Consider the following 23,668-nt stretch of genomic DNA (forward strand, 5'->3'; position numbering starts at 1 on the left):
GGAGTCTGTGTCCCTTCTCTTACCTAAGATGTCTTTTCACAATTTCAGCAGGGCACCAGTTAAGTAATGAGGCCAACATTTTAAAACGTGGAATCAACATTTTCAATTGTGGCCCCTTAAGCTAGGCATCTATTATAAAGGTGAACACAATTCTCAGAAGTTTTGAGCATTTTCATCTTTCTTTGGCTCCAGCGGATGCTGCAGGGGCACAGGAGCTCTACAAGTACCTTTTGATGTGTCTGTAGGAGTCAAGCAAGAAGGGCCATATTTTAGGCCAAATGAGCAGGATATAATAGCTTTTGAGTAAGAGAGAGACACGAAACCACACTGAATACTTGCAATGTACTTATGCATCAGACCCTCTCTTTTGGTTTCTTCTGTTGTTGTGTTGTTTCAGTTTTCTGCTCCTCTTTATTTTGGAGCTTAAGTCCTTTAATATAAGATCAAAGCACTTTAATAATTGGATAAGTATATATTTCACCTTCCTTATTCTCAAAATCACCTGAACCAGTTTCTTTCTTTCTTTCTTTCTTAGCCAAAGACCCCCACCTGGAAAAAAATTTTCCAGAAAAATGTAAGTTTCAGAAAATTTGTATGAACCAGTAACCAAAACCAGGAGTTAGAAGCGATACATGCACACAAGCTTGACTGTAGTGATCAACTAATATTCCAGGCTAACAACTCTTTTCTAATAAGTTGCTCTCACATAAATTACGCATGCTGGTTAGGGTGAGTGAAAGGGACTGAATAGCTAAAAGCAATATATTGCTCAGGAGAAGGGAATTTGCTGTATTCATACATCCCAGGCCCACACAAACAAAGTCCTGAAGTTACTGTTATGTGCAAAGTTTTACACCCCTGTTCAGGAAACTATTTCAGAATAACTCTATTACTTTTTCTCTGCTACTGTAAGGAGAGGAGCTGGAGGGTACTTAGGTGTCCCGTTCATTTTGAAGCATAAATTTACATCTTATTTTCTGCCCTAGAACTGGCCCCCTATTAAGTATAGGAGCAGCAGGATCTCTTGCCTTTTTCTTGCGACTGACTCCTGCTCTGCCAGTGCCCTGGTTTCATTCAGCGCAAAAAAGAGAAGGGTGAAGAGTGCCAAATACTTTGATCAATTTTCGTTTTTATTTGATGGCATCTATACCCAAAGCAAAATGTGGTATAAATTAGGATTTCAAAATTAGGGCCAGATTCCCTAGCTGTTGAAAACTGGTAAGCCTGAACTGTAGCCTGAACTGCGTCTGGTCACGGGTGTTTTGCCACTCTTCAAGCAGCCCTTTTCTAATGTGAGCCTGACCCAGTGTAAGGAATCGGGACCCAGGATTTGAAATTAGGGGACATGAAACCTGGGCAGCACTCTGTTTCTGGGAAGGAGTTGGTTAGGTTATTTTTAGAGGGCAGAAGAGGGGAAGGACATGCATAGGAAACCAGATCCTGCGGAGTGTGGCCTTTGGGGATTCAGGGAAGGAGTGAGAAGGGCTGACAGCATCGATGCAGGATTAATGCGACAGAATTACTGCTCTGGACTTTCCAAATTGCACATGCCCCTTCCTTTCCCTATAGCATGACTCTATTTTTAATCCTGGACTCTCCATCTGTCCCTCTGGCTACTCTCTCTGGCTGCTTCAGAGCTGCTTCAAGGCCGCTGTGCCATGGCCTCCAGGCCTCACACGTCAGCTCTCGTAGTCTTTGCTGCATCCCATCAGGAGAATGAAGGCAGTCGTGGATGACTGAATTCAACAGCCTGGAGTGCCGACAGCCAGCACGTGGCACTCGGTGCCTCTGGGGCAGCTGCTCGGTTTATTACCCCCTCAAGTCTAGCCCTGAAATTGTGGGAGTATTAGGAAGGACACTGAAGGCCGAAGAGATGGATTTACGGAAGGAGCTTTTTAGTATCTTTGCTGGACAGGGAGAATGTGGTAGGAGCTGGGAAGGATGGCTTGCTAGGAGATACGAGAGGAATGCAGCTGCACCTGTACAGATTGTCTGCTTGTCAGTTGAATATCCCGTGGGACAATTTCAAAGGCACTAAAGACATTTAGGAACCCAAGTCCCATTGAAAGTAATTGACTTGAAAAATCTCCCCCTGTGCATTTGGTGCATGAAAAAGTGTATCTGACGTGCGGTCATGACATGAATGCTGTACCCTTGTGTTTCTGTAGAGAACGGTTTGAAGGGAAACAGCTGGCTGTAAGACTAGCGAAACTCAGAGCAACAGACCTTAAATTACCATCCTATTCTGAAAGGTGCCTATGTAAAAATAGTACCTTCTTACTCAACAGATCCATTCGCAGTGTCTAAACGGAGTCAGACCTACTGACTGGTGACAAAAATAAGACTTTACAGCTTTTTCACAGCCCTGAAAAGCCAGTGCAGCTGATAGGATAGGGAAATTGGATCCTAATCCAGGTATCAGCAGAAATATTTATTAAGGGCCAATGACTTGTCTCTATGAAGACTCTGTGATGAGCTAGGGTTGTATAGGAGCTGCCATGGACCGAAATTCAGCTTGCAGCACATTTTGCAGTAGCGAGGGAAGAAAGGAACTGGCCTGGGATTGATTTCATAGCCCAGAGGGGGTTTACAGAGCTGGCAGTCAGAGAGAAAATATTGCAGACTAGTAAGATGATTTTATGTGATATGGTCAGTAAAGTAGCTTCCACCAAACAATTGTTGCTGGGGCCTTTTCCAGGGTGAAACTGCTTTTCAGTTCACCCTTACAAATCTCACTCTGCACGTGTGTGCTGATCTGCACAGAGGTCTTTGCAGAAGGCAGAGCTATACTTGTCATACCTAACAGTATTTACCCGATTCAGACAGCTGCAAATCCATGTCTTTCCTTCAGGACTGTGTTAAGAGTTAGACCCGAGCAATCCCAGGGAAATAATGTGTGAACTTTTTATAAATCCCTGTTTTGATAGACTGTGGCAGGCCCTTGTAAAACTGTTCCTTGTTCCTTCTCTTTAGATGTCCGATGGAATGCAGCTCAAATAGTGCTAGCTCAGTGCCAAATCCATAGAAGAGGGACAGAGCTCATATGACCCCTTTGTGTCTGGGGCACTAATATTCTCAGAATTTCTACATCTTCTCCAGCTTTACTTGATGAAGCTCTGTCCCTTTCTTATTTTCACATGCAAAAGCTCAAAGGATTTGAGTCAGGCAGCCTTGTCTAGCGTGAGAAACATCAACAGTTTAATAAGAGGAGCAGCAGAAACAAGTTTTTTGCTTTTACCCAGGAATAGAGTAGCTGGCAGAATTAATGAAGAGCTATTAGCCATCCATAAAGTAGCCATCCACCTGCAGATCACTTCCTCAAATAAAGATAAAGTCTAAAATTATTGTCATCTACAGACTGTACATTAGTGAACATGAAAGAATTGAAGGCCTTGGCTCAGTTCCCAGTGCCACATCACAGCCTCCACCATTGGACAGATATCAGCTATCCCCTTGTTGGCATCTCAGCTGAGAAGGGTCAGGACCAAGTAACTTTGATGCTGAATTCCACTCTTACCCCTGGAGCTCAGGACAGAGCAGTCTGTGCTGTGGAGAAACAGAGCTTTTCAGTTTCCAGGGCTGCCAACTTGGTATGTTGTAGGAACGCAGAACTGCAGAGACACCTTTCTGGGTAATTCCCGTTCTCTGTTATTGCAGGTAGCCATGTTACCTAATCTTTTCCACTAACTGACCAAAGCTCCATTTCATAATTAGCCATGGTATCTTTGTCCCAGCAGGCCATTTCAAAACATTGCTTTTCAGCTGGAAAACAAAACAAACCAAACCAAACAACCCCCCTTTGAAAATATTAAAGGAAATAATTTTACCTCTGTTTTATATGGGGCCTGTTTTCTGGCTGAGTTAATGGCTATATTTATCCTCTAACACCTGTTCATCTATTCATTCATTCATATTCAGTTAAGCAAGGTATTTGAACATCTTCAGAAATGAATGTGTGATGATACTCGACTGAATATGTGCTGGCAGTGACCTACTGCTGTGGATGAACAGTTGGGTTATCTGTGGAGGGGATATCCACTGCATTACGAGGTCCATTAACGTAGTGCATATCTTAGGAGATGAAGGGTCAAGCCCACCCTTGACAAACCTGTATGGAAGCTGAGGATTTGTTTAGTTTATATTGCACATTTTTCATAGGAGGGTGAGGGGCACAAGGACACCTGAGGGGCGATGGAATAATGTTAACATTCCTCTTGTCCTTGCAGGCTCGGGGATCTGGAGGTGGCAGGAGACGGAATGATGCTGCCTCCCAGGATGATCATGACAAACCCTATGTTTGTGACAGTAAGTAGCACCCAGACAGCTGATTCTGCTTCCAGCCTGGTCCTACCAGCTCGGTGCACTCAGGGCTTCATCTTTTCCCTTCCAGCAAAATACTCTGCTGCTCTCTGACTTGCATGTTTGCCACCTGCTGCTGCTGCTGCTCTTGGTCTTTTTGCATGAAGGAAATAAAATTAAGCCCTCAGCAAGACTCCACTTCCCTTTGCCCTATAATATATCATCTTATATTTTCTTTCTCTTTCTCCTTCTCCTTTTCTGGCTTCTCTGCCTTATGTCTTCCTTTCCCCCATGTAAGATTCACCCTCTATTTCTTTCTCTGTTTCAGATAGTTACAAACAAAAGCATAACTCAAAAATCTCCGACAAAGGTACTTCACCCTTGTTGTATCTCTTCATGTATTTGGTGATTCTCTTTCCTTCAGTCCTTTTAAAATCTCACTGGGCTAAATTTTGAAGGTCTTATTCTCATCCCTCACTCAGAAAGTACTCTTGTGGCATCATCAGGAGCTGAGCCCTCCTAAGAAACAAACACAACTGGAATGCTTTGTTTTGATACATATTCCCTTTGAATAGGGCCATGCTGTTTGGCATCTTGCAGTGGGACTGCAGGTGAAGTCAGGCATTGCCCCAACTGAAATATTATACCAGAGCCCAATGCCCAAACTGAAGAAGGATACCACAGTCTTAGTATGAGGAAGGAGTCCAATATTTGATACACTGTATTTTTTTTACGGTCTAGTCCTTGGTGCTTTCCCTCTTCTTTTGATATTCTTTTTTGCTTCACTGTGTCATTTCTGTGAAGGGCACTTATCTTACCCACATGCTTTTGAGGTCTCCCATCTTAAGGCTTACTTTAGAGTGTACATGCAATAATAATTGGTGCTACTTAGGTGCCTTCTATCCTATAAGACAATAACCTAACAAAAGTTAATAGAAGTAGGAGAGTAGCAGGAGGTCTTCACTTCTGTGATCCAAAAATGTTTGGTGGTTTTAAGGACAATTAGAATCCCTCTTTCTCCACTGTTTACCTATCTTGCAACATACTGACCTTAAAAGACCAATCGTTACGATGTCAATCTATGGGGGTATTTCCTGCTTATTTTTAAAAACATGAAGAAATAAGAAGCATGCACAGTAAATAAGAACTATATTCCATGTGATCAAATCATATTATTTTATGGTGAGACCAGGTGACCCTGCACAGTACAGTGATGGACATGTTGGGTATTTTGCTTCAGCAAGGTGGATATTCTAAGGGCAATCAGTAGAAATGGAAGGACTTGCACATGAATGGGAGTGTCTGAACACATGATCAAGGAGGAAGAGCTCTTTAGGATATGAAGAGTCAGGAGATTTCTACTGTGGTTAAATAGCTGTCCTTGGGAGTTGGAAGAACTAGAATGTGTCTTCTAAGACTTCCCTGGGAGCCCACTATGTATCTTGCTGAAATCCACGGCTTTCCTCTGCTAGTATATGCATAACTGTCTTTATCTCTTCTGGAACATCCTTCTAAATCCAAGGACACTTGTCAGTGGTAGTAATTTTGAACATAATGACTCTTTGTTGTCTGATCTTGCTTTGCTTTTGCATCTTACGGAGAACTCTCAACATGCATAGTAGTGACTTGCACAGAGTAGATAGAACATCTAAGATATCAAAGCAGGCAACAGAAATCTGGGCTGAAGTCAAGGCTCTGGCACATTGTTGTACTGATGGAATTTTGCCTTGGCTTACATTTTGGAGCATAAATTTCCTCTTTGGTTTTGGAAATGTAAACTTTCCTATTTCATTTGGCTGATACCTTTCATTTTTAGGAAACTTATAGTTAGAGGTGAGTCATAAGGAGTTTTGGAATCCAGACTTCACACATGACTCCTCCTTTTCCATTGTAGATAGCTGAGAAAAGGGTTATGTAGTAGCAGAACTCTTTTACCTGACTGTGGAGCAGAAGGAAAGAACTATCCCAATTGTAATGCCATCATCCTGAAGTAATATCCTGCCCTTGTTAACTTTCTGTAGAAATATTACATACAATTCATTGTGAATAATTGGCTTAAGTTGAGGCTTCTTTCCTGCTTGGGTGGATTTCTTGAATAAATTTTTTCTTTGAAATTATTTGCTAAATATTTGTACAGATAACTCTCAATGTAATTGTGGTAGGTTAGAAATTGGTTTGCAGTACTCCATGTGCAGATGTTTTGGGCAGATAGTTTTGTTTTACATGGAAACATGCAGGTCAAAAATAGTGAATCTGTTTCCTGTTTGGGAAAACATGATTCCTACAATCACATTATTGGTATAAATAATTACCTTAATGGGTTGACACTTTCCTTTTTCTTCATATTATTTAATTTACCTCCAGATTGCTTTTTCTGCAAGTGTTCTGATATTAGAATTTGGAAAGTGACCACAATGAAGAAAGCATAAGCATATCTAAACCAAATGAATTTTCTTATTTAACTGCATGGGCACAAAAAATGATTTGTGGTGAAGAACTACTCTGCTCTTTTTTCATAGCTGCACATTCATATTTATGGGAAACAAGAATATGTCACCAGGTTTCATCAGTAATAAAAAGGTTATGGGAAAAAACTAGTCTGTGTGTCAGTAAGATGATGCAAGAGCGGTACCTATCTGACACTGCCCATTGTGTTGGAGGATAGCAATATTATTTCTGAAAAGGCCTGCCTTTTTTGGAAGAGGCTTTCAGCTGTACACCAATATTAAACCTGGTCCCAATATTAAAACTGACTGAAAATATGGAATTTCTATATGGAGGAAGGTTTTCAAAGTTCAAAATGTTTTGTCATCCTGTTTTTAAGAAAAGGTGGTATTCTGAAATACTTCAGTTGATTTTATTGAGCATCCACTGTATCAGAAGTTCAGAATAAAATGTCTGACCATTCAAAGCATCAATAAAATCGCTAACATAATCATGAAATGCCTTGTTTCATCAAATCAGCAAGTGGAAAACTAGTTGGTCAGATTTTCAACAAGTTGCATTGGATAGTGTTGTGCCTTGAGCTCCCTTGGGATAAATGCTTGGATAATGAAAGTGGCAGGGCAGCCTGGTGTGAGATAGGAAAAGGCTGGAAATGGTAACGTAGCCGAATGGGTCAGCTGCTGTATGAGACCAGACCCAAACGCAGCTTGAATACCTGGCTAGGAGATAGAGCAGGTGCCTTAAAGGATAGTGAAAAATAGGGCTTGAGGAGCAAAGCAAAGCCTCTGATGTCAAGCAAGAGAAGTGGAAAATACACCACCACAGCTCTCCAAGATAAACTGGGCATGTGATTTTTAAAGGAGGGACAGAGTGAACGAATGTAGGAATACCTACATATGTAATAAGAATTGATGTCATGTTGTTGTCAAATGATCAGCTGGGGAACCATCAGTCCTACCACAGCAGTCTTCTTAAAAATCGTTCTACTATTTTCATATTGTTTATTATATATTATTTACTATTTTTTTTAAAAAAAAAGCTTCTCTGAAGTTTTATCTAGAAAGTTGTATTCTGGTTTAAAAGTTGCAACCAGTTGTAGCACCTGAGCTTCATGACTCCAGATGTCTACTTCCTTTAGCCAGAGCAGTTAGTTTGTGCTGAATCTTTACAAGTTATTAACTTTCCTCCTGTTCATCCTCATTTGTCTGCTTTCATTCTTCTCATGTTCCCATGGAGACTTACCTATATATATACTTCCACCTTTGTTTTCTGTCCCTCTATCTATGGAAGATTTCCCTTGCCCATCTCTAAAATAAATTGTTTCTTTCTTTTTGTTTTACCAATATGTCCTTGTCTCCTTTTAGTTTTATTCCTGTATAAACTGCTATTTTAGCATAACGACTTATGTTTGTATCATATCCTTTATTCACAGTCCCTCTGAGGCTGACATATGCATTCAGATCCATTCCTTGTGCAAAATGAGAATTGACTGAAACCTTCCTATGATCTCTGCTGGATCAGTGACTAATGCAACCTTGCATGTACCCAGAGACACTGATCCTATAGTGTTTTGTAGAAGCTGACTCCTTTGTAAAAAACTTCATTTTCAGGTTTCTCTAGTTATTTAACCCAAATTTTCTCTGCTGCAGTCTAAGACCAGCAGTTCTTGCTCTGTTCTTAGTGGATAACAATGTCTTCTTTCTATGTCTGTAAATAGTGACTGGGGCTTCTTTCAGCTGTGGAAAGAAAGCTTGTTTCTAAGCTTGTTTCTTTTCTCTGAAAAATCTCCAAAGGGTCTTATTTAAGTAGCAGTGGCCAGAACTAAGTAGAATGTGCTGTTCTGAGGATAGAAGCAGTTCAGAAGACGAATGATACATTTACATGTAACTTACATTTACTTAGAGAACTTGGATTTATACAACTTGCTCTGTCATGTATCTATGAGAGGTACAGAGATGGCTGACCTAATAGGTTGCTTAGTAAACCCTTTTTCAATGCAAGATGCTCCTCTCCAGTGCTGTGTCATGTTTCAGTGGCAAAGGAGTTTTCATCCTTGTCCACCATGTGAGTTCATATTTAATATACCATATGCTATAGCTTCTTGTTCCTTCCCCGTTCAATCTGTTTCTACTCAGGCAGATTATCTATCATCTTCAGTTTCCTCATTATACTGCTTTGTCCTGTTTATAATGTGTTTTATTTATCTATACTAGATGTCATATTAATATTTACTAATTACATTACTGTTTGAAAGAATTCTTTGATTAATGAAGCTCATATGATATATTTTTATTATTATTCCAATATTTTTGCCAACAATCAGTTCTCTGCATGTTTGATTCTTTCACTCTCTATTCCACCCTCCAAATTAATGATAAAAACAGAGGCAAGCATTAGGCCCAAAATAGACTCTTTGAGGTGCTTGAAGGTGCAGAAAGGTGCTTTGTGAAGTTTTCAAAAAAATTAGGCTCCTAATTCTCACTGATTTCAACTGGAGGTAGGCTCCTAAACTGTTTTCCCTGAATATCGCACCAAGTGCCTGTCAGCTTGTATTGTACCTACAGATCGTATAAGGCTTGGTCCCTAAGTGGACACTTTGAACTTGACTTTGAACTACTGATAATTATTCAGAACATGGTTTTGTTTTTAAAAATGATTGACCCTACATCCAAATCACGATAGCTTGAAACATCCTCCTACTTTTTCTGTAAGTTCATCATCCAGCAGGGCATTGAAATTTCATTATTTTGAGGTTAATTTTTTTCTTCCCCATTCTCTTTCTCCACTAAATGTATTGTAGGTTCTGCCAACAAAAGGCTGGAGTCTTTAGGTGTTTAAGTGATTTAAGCTGAACAGATTCCACTGAGTTTCAATGGGTTACTAAAGATCTCTCTCTTTTAGTTTCCTTAGAAAATCACAGTTACATGTTACATTGTTCTAGCATGACTTGCCAAATGCAATTCCTTGAGGCCTATTCTTTAGGAACTATTTTATTGTATATGTTCACAAAGTGACGACTCTAGTAATTACCTTGGTAACTTCACCTGCCTTCTTTCTCATCTCCTTGAAATGGACCTGATCCTGTCATACTCATTTTAACAAACATCCCATTGATTCTCTGGAAGGTTTGCTGCAATACAAAAGGCCCACAAGATAAATAATGATTTAGCTTGATTTTTACCAGTTCTCTGAGATTTTATCTGTTGTCTTAATTCTTAGATACTATGAATGAGTCCAACACTACTAACTGCTGCTTCTTAGGACAGACCTTTGGTTAAATATCACAATGACAAGCTGATTTGAAAATGCTTTGATTATAGCATTATGTTTTTACATGCTTCTCATAAATCTCCATCATGACTTCAGCTCCCCTTTAAACTATTAGCAGTTTAAGCCCTAAATCATCTCCTGGTATTATCCTTTCTAGTGAATCCCTAAGTAGTTAATAAGCAATAAGATCTAGAATAAGATGATTGTTCAGATGAACCTAAAAAACAAGTCTCCCACCATAGCTGCTATACTTGGCATTTATTGACTACATTATTGGTAGAAAAGCCAAGACTAGAGAGGCAAGGACACTCTTTTCTTTTTAAATATTGAAAAACAGAGGTCTGGAGTAGAGCACATGGTAAGAGAGGTACAGAGTTGACTCTGCTAATTGAATGTTTTCTACTTATATAGGCTACCTGTTTTCTCCTTTGCCTTTGCTAGCAATTCATTTATTGAAATGTGGACATATCTGTTGTTGACCTGTGCATGTTTTGCACTGGAGTTCAACGTTCCTGTGATCTTAATACAGCAGGTAGATTCGGCAATTGTCCTCTGGGGGCACTGAAACAAGGACTGTTTACTGCCTACAGAAAATCTCCTATGAAATGGGTTACTAAATTGCTGCTCTAATACTAGAGGTGTGTAGTGTGACAGTACTGATCGAAGAGGGACAAACATAATGCCTTTCCATCAGTGGAGGTCAAAATACACTGTTAGCATTTGAGATCTCTAGATGTGCCAGAGTGTGGACATAACTGTAACAGGGGAGATTACATTACCAAACCAGTGCAAAACAAGGAATGCTTTTTTTGGAGTGGAGCAAATGGTGGGACAGGAAGATAACTTTGAGGAATGACTGCCTGCTAGCAGTTAACTTAAGATTTAGCGTTTGACACAGCCCAGCTGAGAAGAAAGAACAGGAGGCAAAGGAGAAAAGCAAAGACAGACAATGAGGGGGGCAAGATTCAGTGACAAAAAAAACCCCAACAAACAACATGTACTCCCCCAATTTCCTGTTTCTACTAAAAACATGGATTGTTTCCTTCTGTCTCATACTGGTGACAGATTGTGCAAAATGTATGTGGAGAGCTGGCTGGAACATAGCTCACAGCCTGCCAAGGACCAAATGTGTAATAATTTCAAAATGACAGCAACACAGCCATTAAATATTTGATGAGGAAGTCTTTTAAGTCATAGATTTCAAATCCCCTTTTAAAGCAGGGGAAGTATTTTATATTAATTTTACTCATTGAGAAACTTAAACCAAGTGAGAATTTGCTTATCCAAAGAGTTGCAGGCTGTTACAGGCCAGAACTTAGAACAGAGCTCTCTTTTATGAAACAGTCAATACTTGTGATTAAACCGTCTGCAAATTATGTTTTTCCCCCATAACATAGTTGTGTAACGTCTTCGTTTCAGTCTTCAAATTGGAAGGAAAGTAAGGTTCATCATAGGAGAATGTCTGGTGGCCTAATAAAATCTTCCTCTCTTCCCCATTTGTGGCATTTGATCTGCACTGCTGTATTACTGCTTACTCACCCAGCTTGTTCCTAAGATGGCATTCACATCAGGTTATAGCAAAATATATTCTTTGAATGCAGGAGGAATTGGAGTGGGTTATGTTCTACAAACTCCTGCTGTTTTCATTGGGCTCAGCTACCTAATTAAAGATCAAGTCAACTTTCCAGTGCTGAGATTCAGGATGAAATCTACCACATGCAAGGATGATGAGCCTATCCAGCAAGGAAAATTAAAGATAAAAAAAGTCAAAGCTGCTGAAAGAAAGGCAAGGCCACCCAGCAAAGTTTATGAAAGGCACACTCTCACTTGCTATGTGTGAGCTGCATAGTGTTAAGAACGTAATCACCAGTGTACATTTCAGACTGGGGGAACCAGTTCTCATTATGCTTTTGTCAGCTTGGAGAATGAGAAAGATGTGGTGTGAGCACTGGTCTGGATGCTGGAACTCATGAATTCCAGTCCTGGTAATGACAAAAGATCATAACCCCTCTGTGGTTCTGTTTTTTCAGAAGTGAAATGAGAATAGTATTTCCCACTCAGGAATGTGGATGAAGATTAATTAATGTTTGAAAAGCCAGTCTTGCAGTAGGAAGAGTTATATAAGAGCTAAGTGTTTATTAATGATCGCCCTTTTATAGAAACTACTTAGCACAGTGATATGGTAGACTAATAAAATGTGCTCTATCTGGAAAATAAGAGATTAGGGTGAATTCAGGAAGATTTAATCTGTTGGAGAAACCATGAAGTTCTGACTTAGCTTTTATTCTAGCAGAGTCTCACTGAAGGCAATGGTTCTTTTGCCTGACTAATATCATGATACCCTTTTTCCCCTGCAAAGGTCTAATTTGCTTGGAGAACAGGAAATCTCTGCAGTTTCAACTCGTGTCATCACTTTGGACTTTTTCCATGTCAGAACATGAATTTGAAAGGTAGAAAAGTCTAGACACCAAGAAAAAAAGCTGCTGGAAGCTGCACATCTTTGGTCCTACAAAGGATCTGCTGGGACTGTGTAAACAGAATTCCTTTGCCTCAGCTCTGGTTATAAAGCCCTCCAAATTCCTTTTTTGCTAGTATGTCTCAGCTTGCTGCCACCCTTGAAGGCCATCTGAAAGAGTTTTGGCAGTGGAAGGGGCTCAGCTGCAGAATTACTACTGCCTCATCTTATATCAATACTTGCTGTTTTTTTCCTGGTGAGCTGATACAATTTTGCTGGAGAAGGGCAAGTCTGCAAACCCATCTGATTTCCTATGCCATCTTAAACTCTGCACCTAAAATCCCTGCAGGATCCTGTAGGGAATGGAGGCAAGGCCACAGTCTTGGGACTTCCTGCAGGGAATGCAAGTTTCCTTTGGTGCATTGAGGGAGAAAGATGCATGAGACCTATATTCAAGGACATGGTGCTTTTGTAAGGTAACAACTGTAGAGCTAGAATTGTGGGTATGTTTTTGGGTAGAGCTGAATGAAATAAAGTCTGGTAGCATTTTTTGAAATATTTTTGTTTTGAAATTTAAAACTCCCTCAAATAGGTAAATGGGACTGGGTTTTAGAGCTTAGCTGATTTTGCAGCTAGGTTAGCAGTAAGGCAGAGTCAAGCCATATAAGAGCAAGATATAGTTGGATAGTAAATATCATGCAGCTATTAACTCCAAGTGCCTCCTCCTTTGTCAGTACATCACTGATCAGCTGACAGTGCTGTGAAAATAATTTAAGTAGACAGAAGTTTTTGAGCAGTATCAGTTGTTCATAGCAGAAGAATTATTTTTTAACTTTCATCTTCAAACACTCAAGTAAGGGGGATAGAGTAGGATGCTTAGTATGATACTCAAATAATCTGCTAGAAAGGTAAATCCATCTCTCCATTCTAAGAAATGCTGTAACATTTGTGTAATTAGAGGGGGTTATCTTTCTGAAATAATTTAAACAGTGAGCATTTTGTAGCTGTCTCCAGTTTGATGATTACTTTTGTGTTACACTTTTTCCAATATTCAAAAAGTGGAGACAAAGTCGTACAGAACTGTGGATATCTTGCTGTTTGACTCCCTGCCAGTATCTGTTCCACTGCTTGTCCTTTGCTCTGTAGGACCACAGGGGAGGAGTTTCCCTTTCCAGAATGCATTAGAAGAATACACAGCTGGTACTAGAAGAAGGGAGACCAAACTGACGTTTTGTGGAGAGCGTGCATCTAAGAGCAGTCTAGTTGTTCAAAATGTCTGTCAATAGAGTTAGGTTTACATATGAAACGAGGGCAGATGCTTCAAAGAATGGATGTGCATATGTATCTGGGCATTTTATTTCTCCCCAAAGTTTCCCTCTCCCTCCTGCAGGAATTCTTATTTCTAAATCAAGGGCATTCAAAGACTTAAAAAAATCTGTGGCTAAGGACACATTACCTTTGGAAAAAGCTTTTGTCCTGTTATGATGACTGTATGATCATCGTCTTGCAGAATGGACAAAACTGGGATAAAAGTATCTGATATTCCAGATCACTCATCTGATTTATATCATGAGGTTGTTTTACACGTTTCTAATAAGGCAAAGTATTTTCCTTGAAGGAGTTTGCAAATCAGCTAGAAGAGATGGAGAATGAAATACGTTGTCATGCTAGGCTTTGATTTACAATTTTCTATCATCTGTTCCAGGATGTGGTCCATCAATTGGCTTTTTGTGAGTAGTAGCAGAAAAGTATAATAATGGAAGTTTTACTTAGATGTAAATGAATAATTGGGGTGGGTCTTTTTTGATTTTTTTTGTTTATGGAGCCTTATGACATTCCCAGACTCAGGTGTCTGGGGAGCAGGAAGTAAGTGTCTATACACATTGCAGGACACATTTTCAGTATCAGGGCTGAGTGAAGTTTATAGGAGTGGACGGTGACTTCCCCCTTGGAGATTTTTTTCAAGGGTTCTAAGAACAAGACAGAGAAATAGAGACTGCTGGGTTCTGTTCTCTCTTTGGGCACCATTTCCTTCACTTTCCTAAGAAAGCTATGCAGGACAGACTACCAAGCATGACATTTATTCCTGTGTGAAATCCTTGAGGTTAATAAAGCTAATAAAGTGACTGAAAATGTGGCTGGAAGTAAAAATTTGCAGGAAGGGCACTAAGCTTCTTTGCCTTTGTTTCCTAATCTTTTAAAATGGCAATAATTGTATTTGGTAGACGAAATAGCTGTATAAAAGAAAATGGACGTTCAGAGACTGCTTTAAAGATGAAAAGAGATAACTTTTAGAGACAATAACATGAATTAAAAACTTTATAGAAGCTGAATTTGTATTCAGAATCTTATGATGAAGCTTGCCCTTGTGGTGAGCTCCCTGTGAAAATGCAGACCTTTCATCACTCTGAATTGTTTGATCCCATTCTTAACATCTGTTGACTTAGTCCTAAAATAAACAAAAGTTCAGAAGGAGGATTCTGTGTCACACATTGTATTATTTATTGGAATGCTGAATATGAAATTTACCTGGACAAAGAAGTATCACTACTAAATGTTCTTCTAGCAAGAAACTGTGGATGATTTCCATCTCCTTGTCTTGACTGGGAATCTGCGAACAAAGCTGTTTATTACCCTTTTACAGAAAGCCTTTTTTTTGTTTGTTTTTAAAGTAATACTGTTTCCTTTTCTCAGAGAACAGTAATGAAGAAAATAATGTCCTTTCTTCTCAGTCCAGTTCCCATTGCTGTGCACTGTGCGGCACCAAAATCGGAACTGGCGTTTCATTTAATTTTATGTGCAATCTTGTTAGTAATCTCAGCAGAGAGGATTAGGGCTGTATGAGCTGCAGAGACTGAATGTGCATTTGCCTAGGCCCATAGGAAGGACTGCTGGCAGCTTGGTGAGAAGAAAGCGTGTGCGGGGACAACCAGCTGCAGGGCTGCCCTTCTGTCACCTTTCACCAACGTCGGATGGAAGAGTTTCGGGCAGGCGCGTGGAGTGTGTGCTGCTGCTCTCGGGGGAGAAGGGAGCGTTATTTGAGAGGATGCTGCCATTGTTGCAGATCACACTGATGTTTCCATTCTCTCTTCCCCTCCCTCATATCTCCTTTCCTCCCAGTCTGTGGCAAGCGTTACAAGAACAGGCCTGGGCTGAGCTACCACTATGCTCACACCCACCTCGCCAGCGAAGAGGGTGATGAAGCCCGTGAGCAGGAGACCCGCTCTTCCCCTGTCCACAGAAATGAAAACCACAAACGTGAGTAGTATTTTCCCTTTGCCTTTGAGATCCTTTTCAGGGATGTTGCCTCCACCCTGTCTTTGCCTTGTGGAGGCTGGCGTGATTGCCTGGCTCCATTGTGAGTGATTGGGACCTGGATGCTTACAGCTAATCAGCCGCAGCTCACACGGGTGCTGGCTCAGCTAGTCAGGAATTCATTTCAAACCCAGCATTATCTCTGCAGCAAGTCACTTTTCCATTACTGCTCCTGTGGGGAGGAGGTGGCAAGGAGAGGGGGGAAAAGAAGAGATGCCCAACCCGCCCATCATCAAGCAGCCTCCCAGTGGCTGTTAGCAGGGATGTCAAGGAAATACACATCCTGTTTGAGGGGGCTGTCTTTGTTTTGCCTTTGAATAAGAGACATTTATCCATGTCTCAGTTTTTAGGTATGAAATTCATAGCACCTGTCCCCCTTATCACTGCATCTCCTCCCCAAACGGCTTACCCTCAACTTTACCAAAAGCCACTTCTTAGTTACAGTTCAGGAAAATCTATGAAAAAGCATCAGTACTCATCTGCAAGGAGGAGAGCTGGAACATGAGTGGAGAGAAGAGTTATGTGCCTAGATTCCCCACACTGGCACAGGGATGAAAGAAATCTTAGTGGTCCGTGTGGCCCTATTTGACTGTCCTTCCTCTGCTTCTTAGGCAGAGGACTGGGAGTCAAGGAGACTGTGTTTTATTACTGATTCTTGCAAGTCTCTAAGCCCCTGTTTCTCATTTTTCCAGTGTGCAATACTATGCGATGGTTGCTTTCACCTTGGGATTTGTGTAGATGCCTTTGTTCACTTTCAAAAAGTCCTTTCAGATCACCATGTGAACTGTGTCATTTTAATGCAAAGTAATGAACAATGTGGACAAAGCAATAAAATGCTTATGGGAAAAAATATCCAGGCAAACACTTTCTAATACATTAAGAAGAACTGGAAGAAATATGGAAGTAGGAAAACATTTACTTTCTGAGCAGGATAATTGATAATTGTCCCCAGGGAGGTGTGGGAGGGGGTTTCCTTCCTCCAAAGCATCTGCTACTAGCCACTGTCTGAGCTTGAAGGGCTGTTTAGTGTGATCCCATTTGGCAGTCCCTATGTTTCTGTCACTTTTATGCTCTACCTTTTAGTTATTCACATGTTTTGTAGGTTCACAGCAAAAGTAATTTTGACTCCTCCAGCTGTTGATAAACTTGAGCTGTCAATGCACTAAGAGCAACTGCTTGGGCAGGCTGGAGAATGTCAGTGTTCAGCCAGTAGCTTTTGTTTACTTAGCATTTACATGATCTCTGTTGTTTTTTTTTTCCTGTGTCTGCAGTAGTCACTAATAGTTGCATATCTGAGGGGCATATTGCAAATCTGTATTGAATTAATATTGATAATGGCCTTGCACAAATGCCCAGACAAAGAAGGGTAGTGTCCCCTACCCTTCAGCTTATCATAGAGGCCAAGGACAGTCTCAGTCCTTATGTTTCTGGTGCTTAGGAAATGATAGAAGTTAGCAAGAAGAGGAGCTAGAAAAGCTGTGGAAAGGTTAGCAGCAGCTGGCCTTTGCCCATGGAAAGAAAGGTGTGCTCTGCACTATGGGAAAGGGTAGAGCTGGAGCTGCTCGGGCTTGTGCTCCCCCAGAGCTCCCATGTGATGCATGTGGCAGAGGGAAGCTGCTGATGCACAGATCCCCATACAGATAGAAATTTAGGGCCAGTGGGGTAAACCACTCTGAGATCCAGATTCCTGAGCAGAAAGAATCTGCTTAACAACCAGCCAGGAGCCAGTGAGGTACGGGCAACAGCCATGTGAATGTGAAGATCAGCCCCAGGGAAAGTCCCAGACACCAGAAGGTAACTCTCCCAAATGGCTTAGCTGTCGCAGTGGCTGTTTGTTCCTTTTTGCCTGTTTATTTGTTTACAGCCTTGAGCTCAGATCTTCCATCTTTGCTCTTTCACTTGGCTATATTTAATTTATGCTGCCATTTATCTTCCATGTGAATGCTAATTGTCCACATTGCTAATGTGCAGTCATTAAACGGTCCCTTTGTACAGGGGGATGGTGGGGAGCCAGGGCATCAGATCCTTCCTCTCCCCTAAGAACTGCTAGGCATGTGTTATGAATTAGATTTGACAGGTCTGCAGTGTCACAGGGCTCGGGCTTCAAGAATCCTCTCTGCATGGGCTTGGGGAGGTGGGGGGAGGGAGGGGGGATGTTAATCCAAACAGCTAATCTGCAACCTACTGAACAGGAGGACCAGAGATATGGTATAGAGCAGGGTCTGGTTATTTGCTTAGCAGTGTGTCAGAGAGATATGAGCAGCCTGATTTAGAAAAGGCAAGGCAAATTCAAACCAGCCAGTTAGAATTTGCTGTGCTGTGGGAGGTGAGCACTGGGTCAGCAAAGTTCAAGGCGGGCGGCTGCAGTATGAACTTCCTTCCTTTGTACCCGCGTCTCTTTTGCAGCCTCCGCTCCTTGCAGTACCTGTGGTAACAGCAGCTGTGCTGATGCAGGAGGGAGCTTTCTGGAGCAGGGCTTCTGCAGGATTCAGCTATTGATGCCCTGGCTGGTGCCAGCTCAAGAGCTGATGGCCTCTTGCCTTTCTGCACACCCAGTCCCCTTTATCTTTACTCTTCTCCTCATGCACAGATCAATTGGGTAGTTCAGTAAATTATCCAGGGACTGGAAAAGACATGTATATAGGAGGAACCTACCTGAAACTGAGAACCACTGAATAGATGTGTATCAAAGAATGGGGACTGGCCCAAGCTCCAAGTCTTGCCTCCTTGGCACATCTCACTGTCCTTGACTGTTGTAGAAGGTTTGTTTATTTACATATCTCTCTCTCCTGTCCTTCTTCCTCACCTATAGATTACCCTTTGCAACATGGAAGATGATAGTTCAACACTCTTCTCTGGCCTTTGCCTTTCCTAAGACATCTTAGCCTGTGCTTTGTTTGAGCTTTAGTTGCTATGTTTGTATGTCTTATCTAGCCCTTTGATGCAGATAAATAGCCCTTCCTCAGTGCCTAGTCTTGCCTCTGCCTACACACACATTTATTTTTGACCTCCTCTCTGATTTTTTTACCTGAGTATGGAACTGTGAAAAGGAAGTTATAGAAAACCCTTAAAAAAGTCAGCTCCCCCCTTCCCCAGCTCCACTGATAAAAAGAAATTATCCCACACCATTCTCAGCCTTTTTTTCTGCTGGCTTTTCCTCCACATGTTGGCACCGAGAGCGTGAGATTTGTGAGCCCAGGGTGCATCCAAGCCTGCCACAAAACACCTGCTGTTTTATTCCATCTCACTCCATGGGTACCGGCCAGCTCTGAGGGCAGCTGGTGCTCACAAATTTTGAGGCACTTCTGATATAGGAATTACATTAGACTTCTATCTATTGAAATGTGTGTGTGAATGAGTGTACTAGTATAAATGCTCTTCCTTAATTCCTTGGAGAATAGGATAGTGTGTCTACATGGAGAAAAGCTTCCTCTCCTTTAAAGGAGAAGAGTTTTCAGTGGCATTTTGCTATGTGAAACGTTGGTTACAGGCAGCTGTGCAGTAAACAGCAACTGAACAGATCTTATGCCCACAAGCACTTTGGCCAGTGACAATCCTAAATAAAGCACATTGTGCGGACGGTCGCTGGCCTAGCTGCTGTGTGCAGGTTGGCCCATCCTGCAATACACATAGTTAACAAGAATGCAGTCCTGTGCCCTCCTGTCACTCTGCTAGCTTGCGCATCTGACCTGCAAAACCACCTGTGTACGTTGTTTCGTGGCATCAGCCTGTTGTGCCTGGTTCCATCGCAGATTTTATGATGTGGATAAATCTCTACTGGAGAGACCAGCCAAAGTTGTTTGTGTACTCTAAGCATAATTGGATACCCAGTCTCCAGAGATAAAAAATTAATGTGCTAACCTCAGTGTGCCTCCAAGCTGTCCTCCAGCTCCCCCACACAGTCATCTTTGAAACATTTTTATTTCCATCCAGGCAGGGGGCTGGCCATGAATAAATGACGAGAGTCAGCCCCTCAGTTGGAGACGATCTGTTTGTTCCTCTCCACAAGCAGCATCAATTTGAAAAGCTACATCAGGCCTACTTTTTCCCTGCCTCAGTGCTGATCCTTGCTGGGGCCATGATGGGAGCTACTTCTGAATGCAAGGATGCATCAATGCCCACCTTGTGACAAGATACCCTGCAGCAGGTGCCTTTTCAGTGAAAATATGTACATTACCTTGAGTTGAATTCTCATTAGTTTAATCTGTTTGGTTTTTTTCTTTTCCAGAGCTTGTTTTCATAAGGAAAAAGAGTCAGAATACTAAAAGAAACAGTAGCGATTGCAGAGTTTGGAACTGTGTAATGATTTCTACTCAAACCCTATTTGCAGCTGTAAATTTCTCAGACTTTTCTGCCTGTGTTTTGGGATGCTGAGGAAAAAAAAAGATCAGTTGTTCGGAGTTTTGGAATAGTGGAAAATCCCAAACTTGTTTTCTATGTACAGGGACCCATATGGGACTTTTTGTTGTTTGTTTGGAGTTGTGAGGGGGGTTTTTTTGGTAGTTTGGGGTTTTTTTTATATACTGCCTGGCCAGGACCTGAAATGTTGTTGTCAATGCGCAACTGTCATTGAAGAGAAGCACCTAGTGCTTCTCAGTAGTTTACGGGAAAACATTTCCAGTTTGACTAACTAGTTTTTGAAAACCGCATGTTGCTTCAATAACATGTCAGCTCTTGAGACAGAATGGTATCATTTATGTATTTAATTTTTTTTTCCTTTCTCTCTATCTCCTTGCTTTTTTTCTCGTCCATGTAGAAATTGAACCAAGTAAAACCCAAAAGTTTTGACTGAATTCGAACTTAGGTGCTCTGCCTTCTCACACTCCTCCAGTGAGTAATTTCCAGATCCAGAGCCTACAACATGTTGCAAGGACCCATTTCACAACAGTGGCCATTCTTACCGGAATACTGAGGGAGGCTGCCAGACGGTGCTGTATATTGAGCACTATAATCCCTCCTTGAGTTCCATGAGCTGATGGGAATGATGCATTCCAGTGGCCAGAGGCCAAGTCTCAGGAGAGGTACCCCTCAAAATCAGGAAATCTGTATGTTAACATGTCAGACTCTTTTGTCTGCTTTCTTATTCTGTATCTCCTACTGTTTATTGTCATGAGGCACGGGACAGTTACAATGATTTATTGTGAGCAGTGGGATTTTGGCCCATGCTTTAGGTGTTCCTGCAGAAGACTCTGTAAGATCAGTGCACAGACATTTCTATGAAGTGCTGCCTTATGGTGCAGGAATGCTGACTCCCAAATCTACAAGATCTGATCAATTGATTCTGTATTTTCCCAGCTGTACCTTCCACTGCCCACCTCCAGGTCATTCATTAGCTGTTCAAATTAAGGGCTATATTGATTCCTGTAAAAGACATGATCAAATGCTCTTCCTTCCCCCACATTCAGAGGCTTCCTCTGACTTCTATAGATGTACCTCCTTCTTGTACCACTTCTTGTAGCTTGTAGTGCTCCTTGGCCATGCCTCTCCGTGAGCAGGGGCTGTAGGAAAGGCAAACCTGTTAGAGCTGCTAAAAACTGTGCAAAGGCAACAGCTTCTTCTATCCCCACAGCACCAACTAACTCAAAGAGGAGATAAAATACCTCTAAATACCTCCCAGTATCTCCCAGGAGATAAAATACCTCCCAGTACTAGGGAGAACTGGCAATACTTTGGGTGGGTGGTTTGCAGCACCTCTCTCAGTAGCATAGCCAGCTTCTCTGGCTGCCAGCAAAGGGCATGCATGCCCGTGCTGTGCAGGGGAGTGCGGCGTGGGGAGCCTGAGCTAGCAGAGGCCCATCGTGCTGTGCAGGCTGATTAGCTTGACTCTGGGAACAGAACGGCAGCTGTTTCCCAGTGCTACACCCAAGTTCAGAGCTTATTTGGTTGAATACTGTGCCACATCGACACAGATGTGTTGCTGCCAACCTAAGCTGCACTTACAGCCTGCTGGAGGGTCTCTGTATCAAGTGCCCCAACACTTCCAGTTTGGGGTTAGGCAACATGCTTATCTCTGGTGTTAACGACAGCATAAACATGCCCAGAGAGACTGGCCATTTCCTCTCATTCAGTTCGATTTACTTTTTTTCCTGGAAAACTGCAATGAAAAAACCCTGTACTTAATTCACTGGTGAGGAGGCCACAGAAATGACTGTGCACATCTCTGCCTGGCTGCGTACATATGCGAGAGCAAGAGCCTTGAATGCATTTCAGCTGTGCTTGGCCTGTTCCTCACCACACCAGGGGTTTTATATAAGTTCTTCTTTTATTGTGCCTTTCCAGGGCAGGGTCTAGCGCTGAGCACAGAAGCACCTCCACAACCCACCTCTCTGACCCCCACCACTGCTCATTCCACCCCGGCAATGACCGGGGCAGGAGTGGGTGCGTGCACAGCCAGGCACCTCCCTCCTTTTCCTTCAACAAAAGCCACAGTCCAAGTGCTGCTTTTCTTTTCCCTTCCCCTTAAAGCCATTTTTTAATTTAATTATCACGTCGTAATTTCTTGCACAAGCCTGCCTATCCTCCACCGATGCATTTTGAGCAGCAAATGAAGGGGGCCGCACTGCAATTCCTTACACTTGAGAGATGAAGCAATAACAGGTGGCAAGGCCAGAGGCAGGCCTGGCCGGGCACTCCGGTCGCCATGGAGACGGGCCAGGCCTGCCAGGGATGAGCGCTGGCGGCGGCAGCGGGGGGGGCGAGCGAAGGCACATGGGGGCACTTTGGCTATAGGTTGGGATTATATGTCATCAAGTCCTCCAAGGGGCTTGACGACCGCAGGCTCAGGCTCTTGGCTGGCGTTTTGCTGCGCAGGCGGCCAAATGTTGGACTTGCACTTCAACAGCGAGAAAAAGGGAGGCGGCGGAAAGGAAAACCAGGCCCCCGTCTCAGACAAAGTGTCTTGTAGATTTTTTTTTAAAAAAAAAAAGCAAATCCACCCCTTTTCCTCCATCGCAAAGTGCATTCAGGTCTACGCGCAGGTTCCCGTGGTCTCTATTGTGCTCAGCAAATTTTTGTTGCAAACAGAGTAAATGGCCTGATTCAAAGCCTTTAGAATTGAATTGAAAACCTCCAGAGGACTTTATTGGTTTTGGATCAAACCCAGAAGAAACAGGTAAGAGCTGGACAAAATGTGCTAGGAGAAATCCCTTTGGGAGTGCATATATGTCCGACTGTAGCCAATTCACTGTAATCATTTAAATAAATGATGCACAGCCCCCCACCCCGACAGCGAGGCATGCACTCTACTCCTCATTCTCCACTGCCTTTCCAGTAGCGTGGATAGGATAAAAAATAGGGATAAAATGCTACCAAACCTAGATGCACAACTTAAACCATGGTTAAGTATTATGCTGTATTACCTACAGGCTGAAGAAATATGTGTGACTGTGATTTGGTACCAAGGAACAGAGAAACCAGTTTTTCTTTTAAGCACTGGTTCCAGCTCCAAGTTTTTAAAGATCATGATCCAAAATAACTTCACTTAGAAATCAGAAAATTGAAAACTACAAGGTTCTATTTATTTGGGGTTTTGTCTTTATGTATTTAGGGGTTACATTTTGAAGGAAAGGTATTTAAAACATCTGTATTATGAGTTTTCTGATTGAAAAACAGGGACAAGAATTGCTTCTTCTGAACTTGCCTTCCATTCAAGATATTTTCTGCAGCCATGAGAGCTAGAAAACTGAGATTCTAATTGAGTCATGTGGCTCCAGGAGATGATGTAGAGAAGAAAAATCCTAATTTCTTGATGTTATTTCTCTAGAAGCAGCTTTCTTTCATTATTAAACTGAAACCATGAGGAAAATAACTTCCAGGTTTTTTGATTACTTGAGGAGGGGAGAAGGGAAACTAGAATTCTGTTTAGAGCCCTTGCCTTCAAAATCA

General features: G+C 41.9%; 1 protein-coding gene across 1 annotated transcript in view; it reads left to right on the top strand.

Annotated features, from left to right (window-relative positions):
• Positions 1 to 23,668, top strand: part of DPF3 (double PHD fingers 3) — a 161,726-nt gene that overhangs the window by 103,870 nt on the left and 34,188 nt on the right. The window contains exons 6-9 of the mRNA XM_072864539.1: positions 536 to 574; positions 4,227 to 4,305; positions 4,628 to 4,669; positions 15,590 to 15,727. Of these exons, the coding sequence (XP_072720640.1) occupies positions 536 to 574; positions 4,227 to 4,305; positions 4,628 to 4,669; positions 15,590 to 15,727 (298 nt within the window). The remainder of the gene's footprint in view (positions 1 to 535; positions 575 to 4,226; positions 4,306 to 4,627; positions 4,670 to 15,589; positions 15,728 to 23,668) is intronic.

This window comes from Ciconia boyciana, chromosome 6 (genome assembly GCF_034638445.1).
Source record: "Ciconia boyciana chromosome 6, ASM3463844v1, whole genome shotgun sequence".
In the NCBI taxonomy this organism is placed as follows: domain Eukaryota; kingdom Metazoa; phylum Chordata; class Aves; order Ciconiiformes; family Ciconiidae; genus Ciconia; species Ciconia boyciana.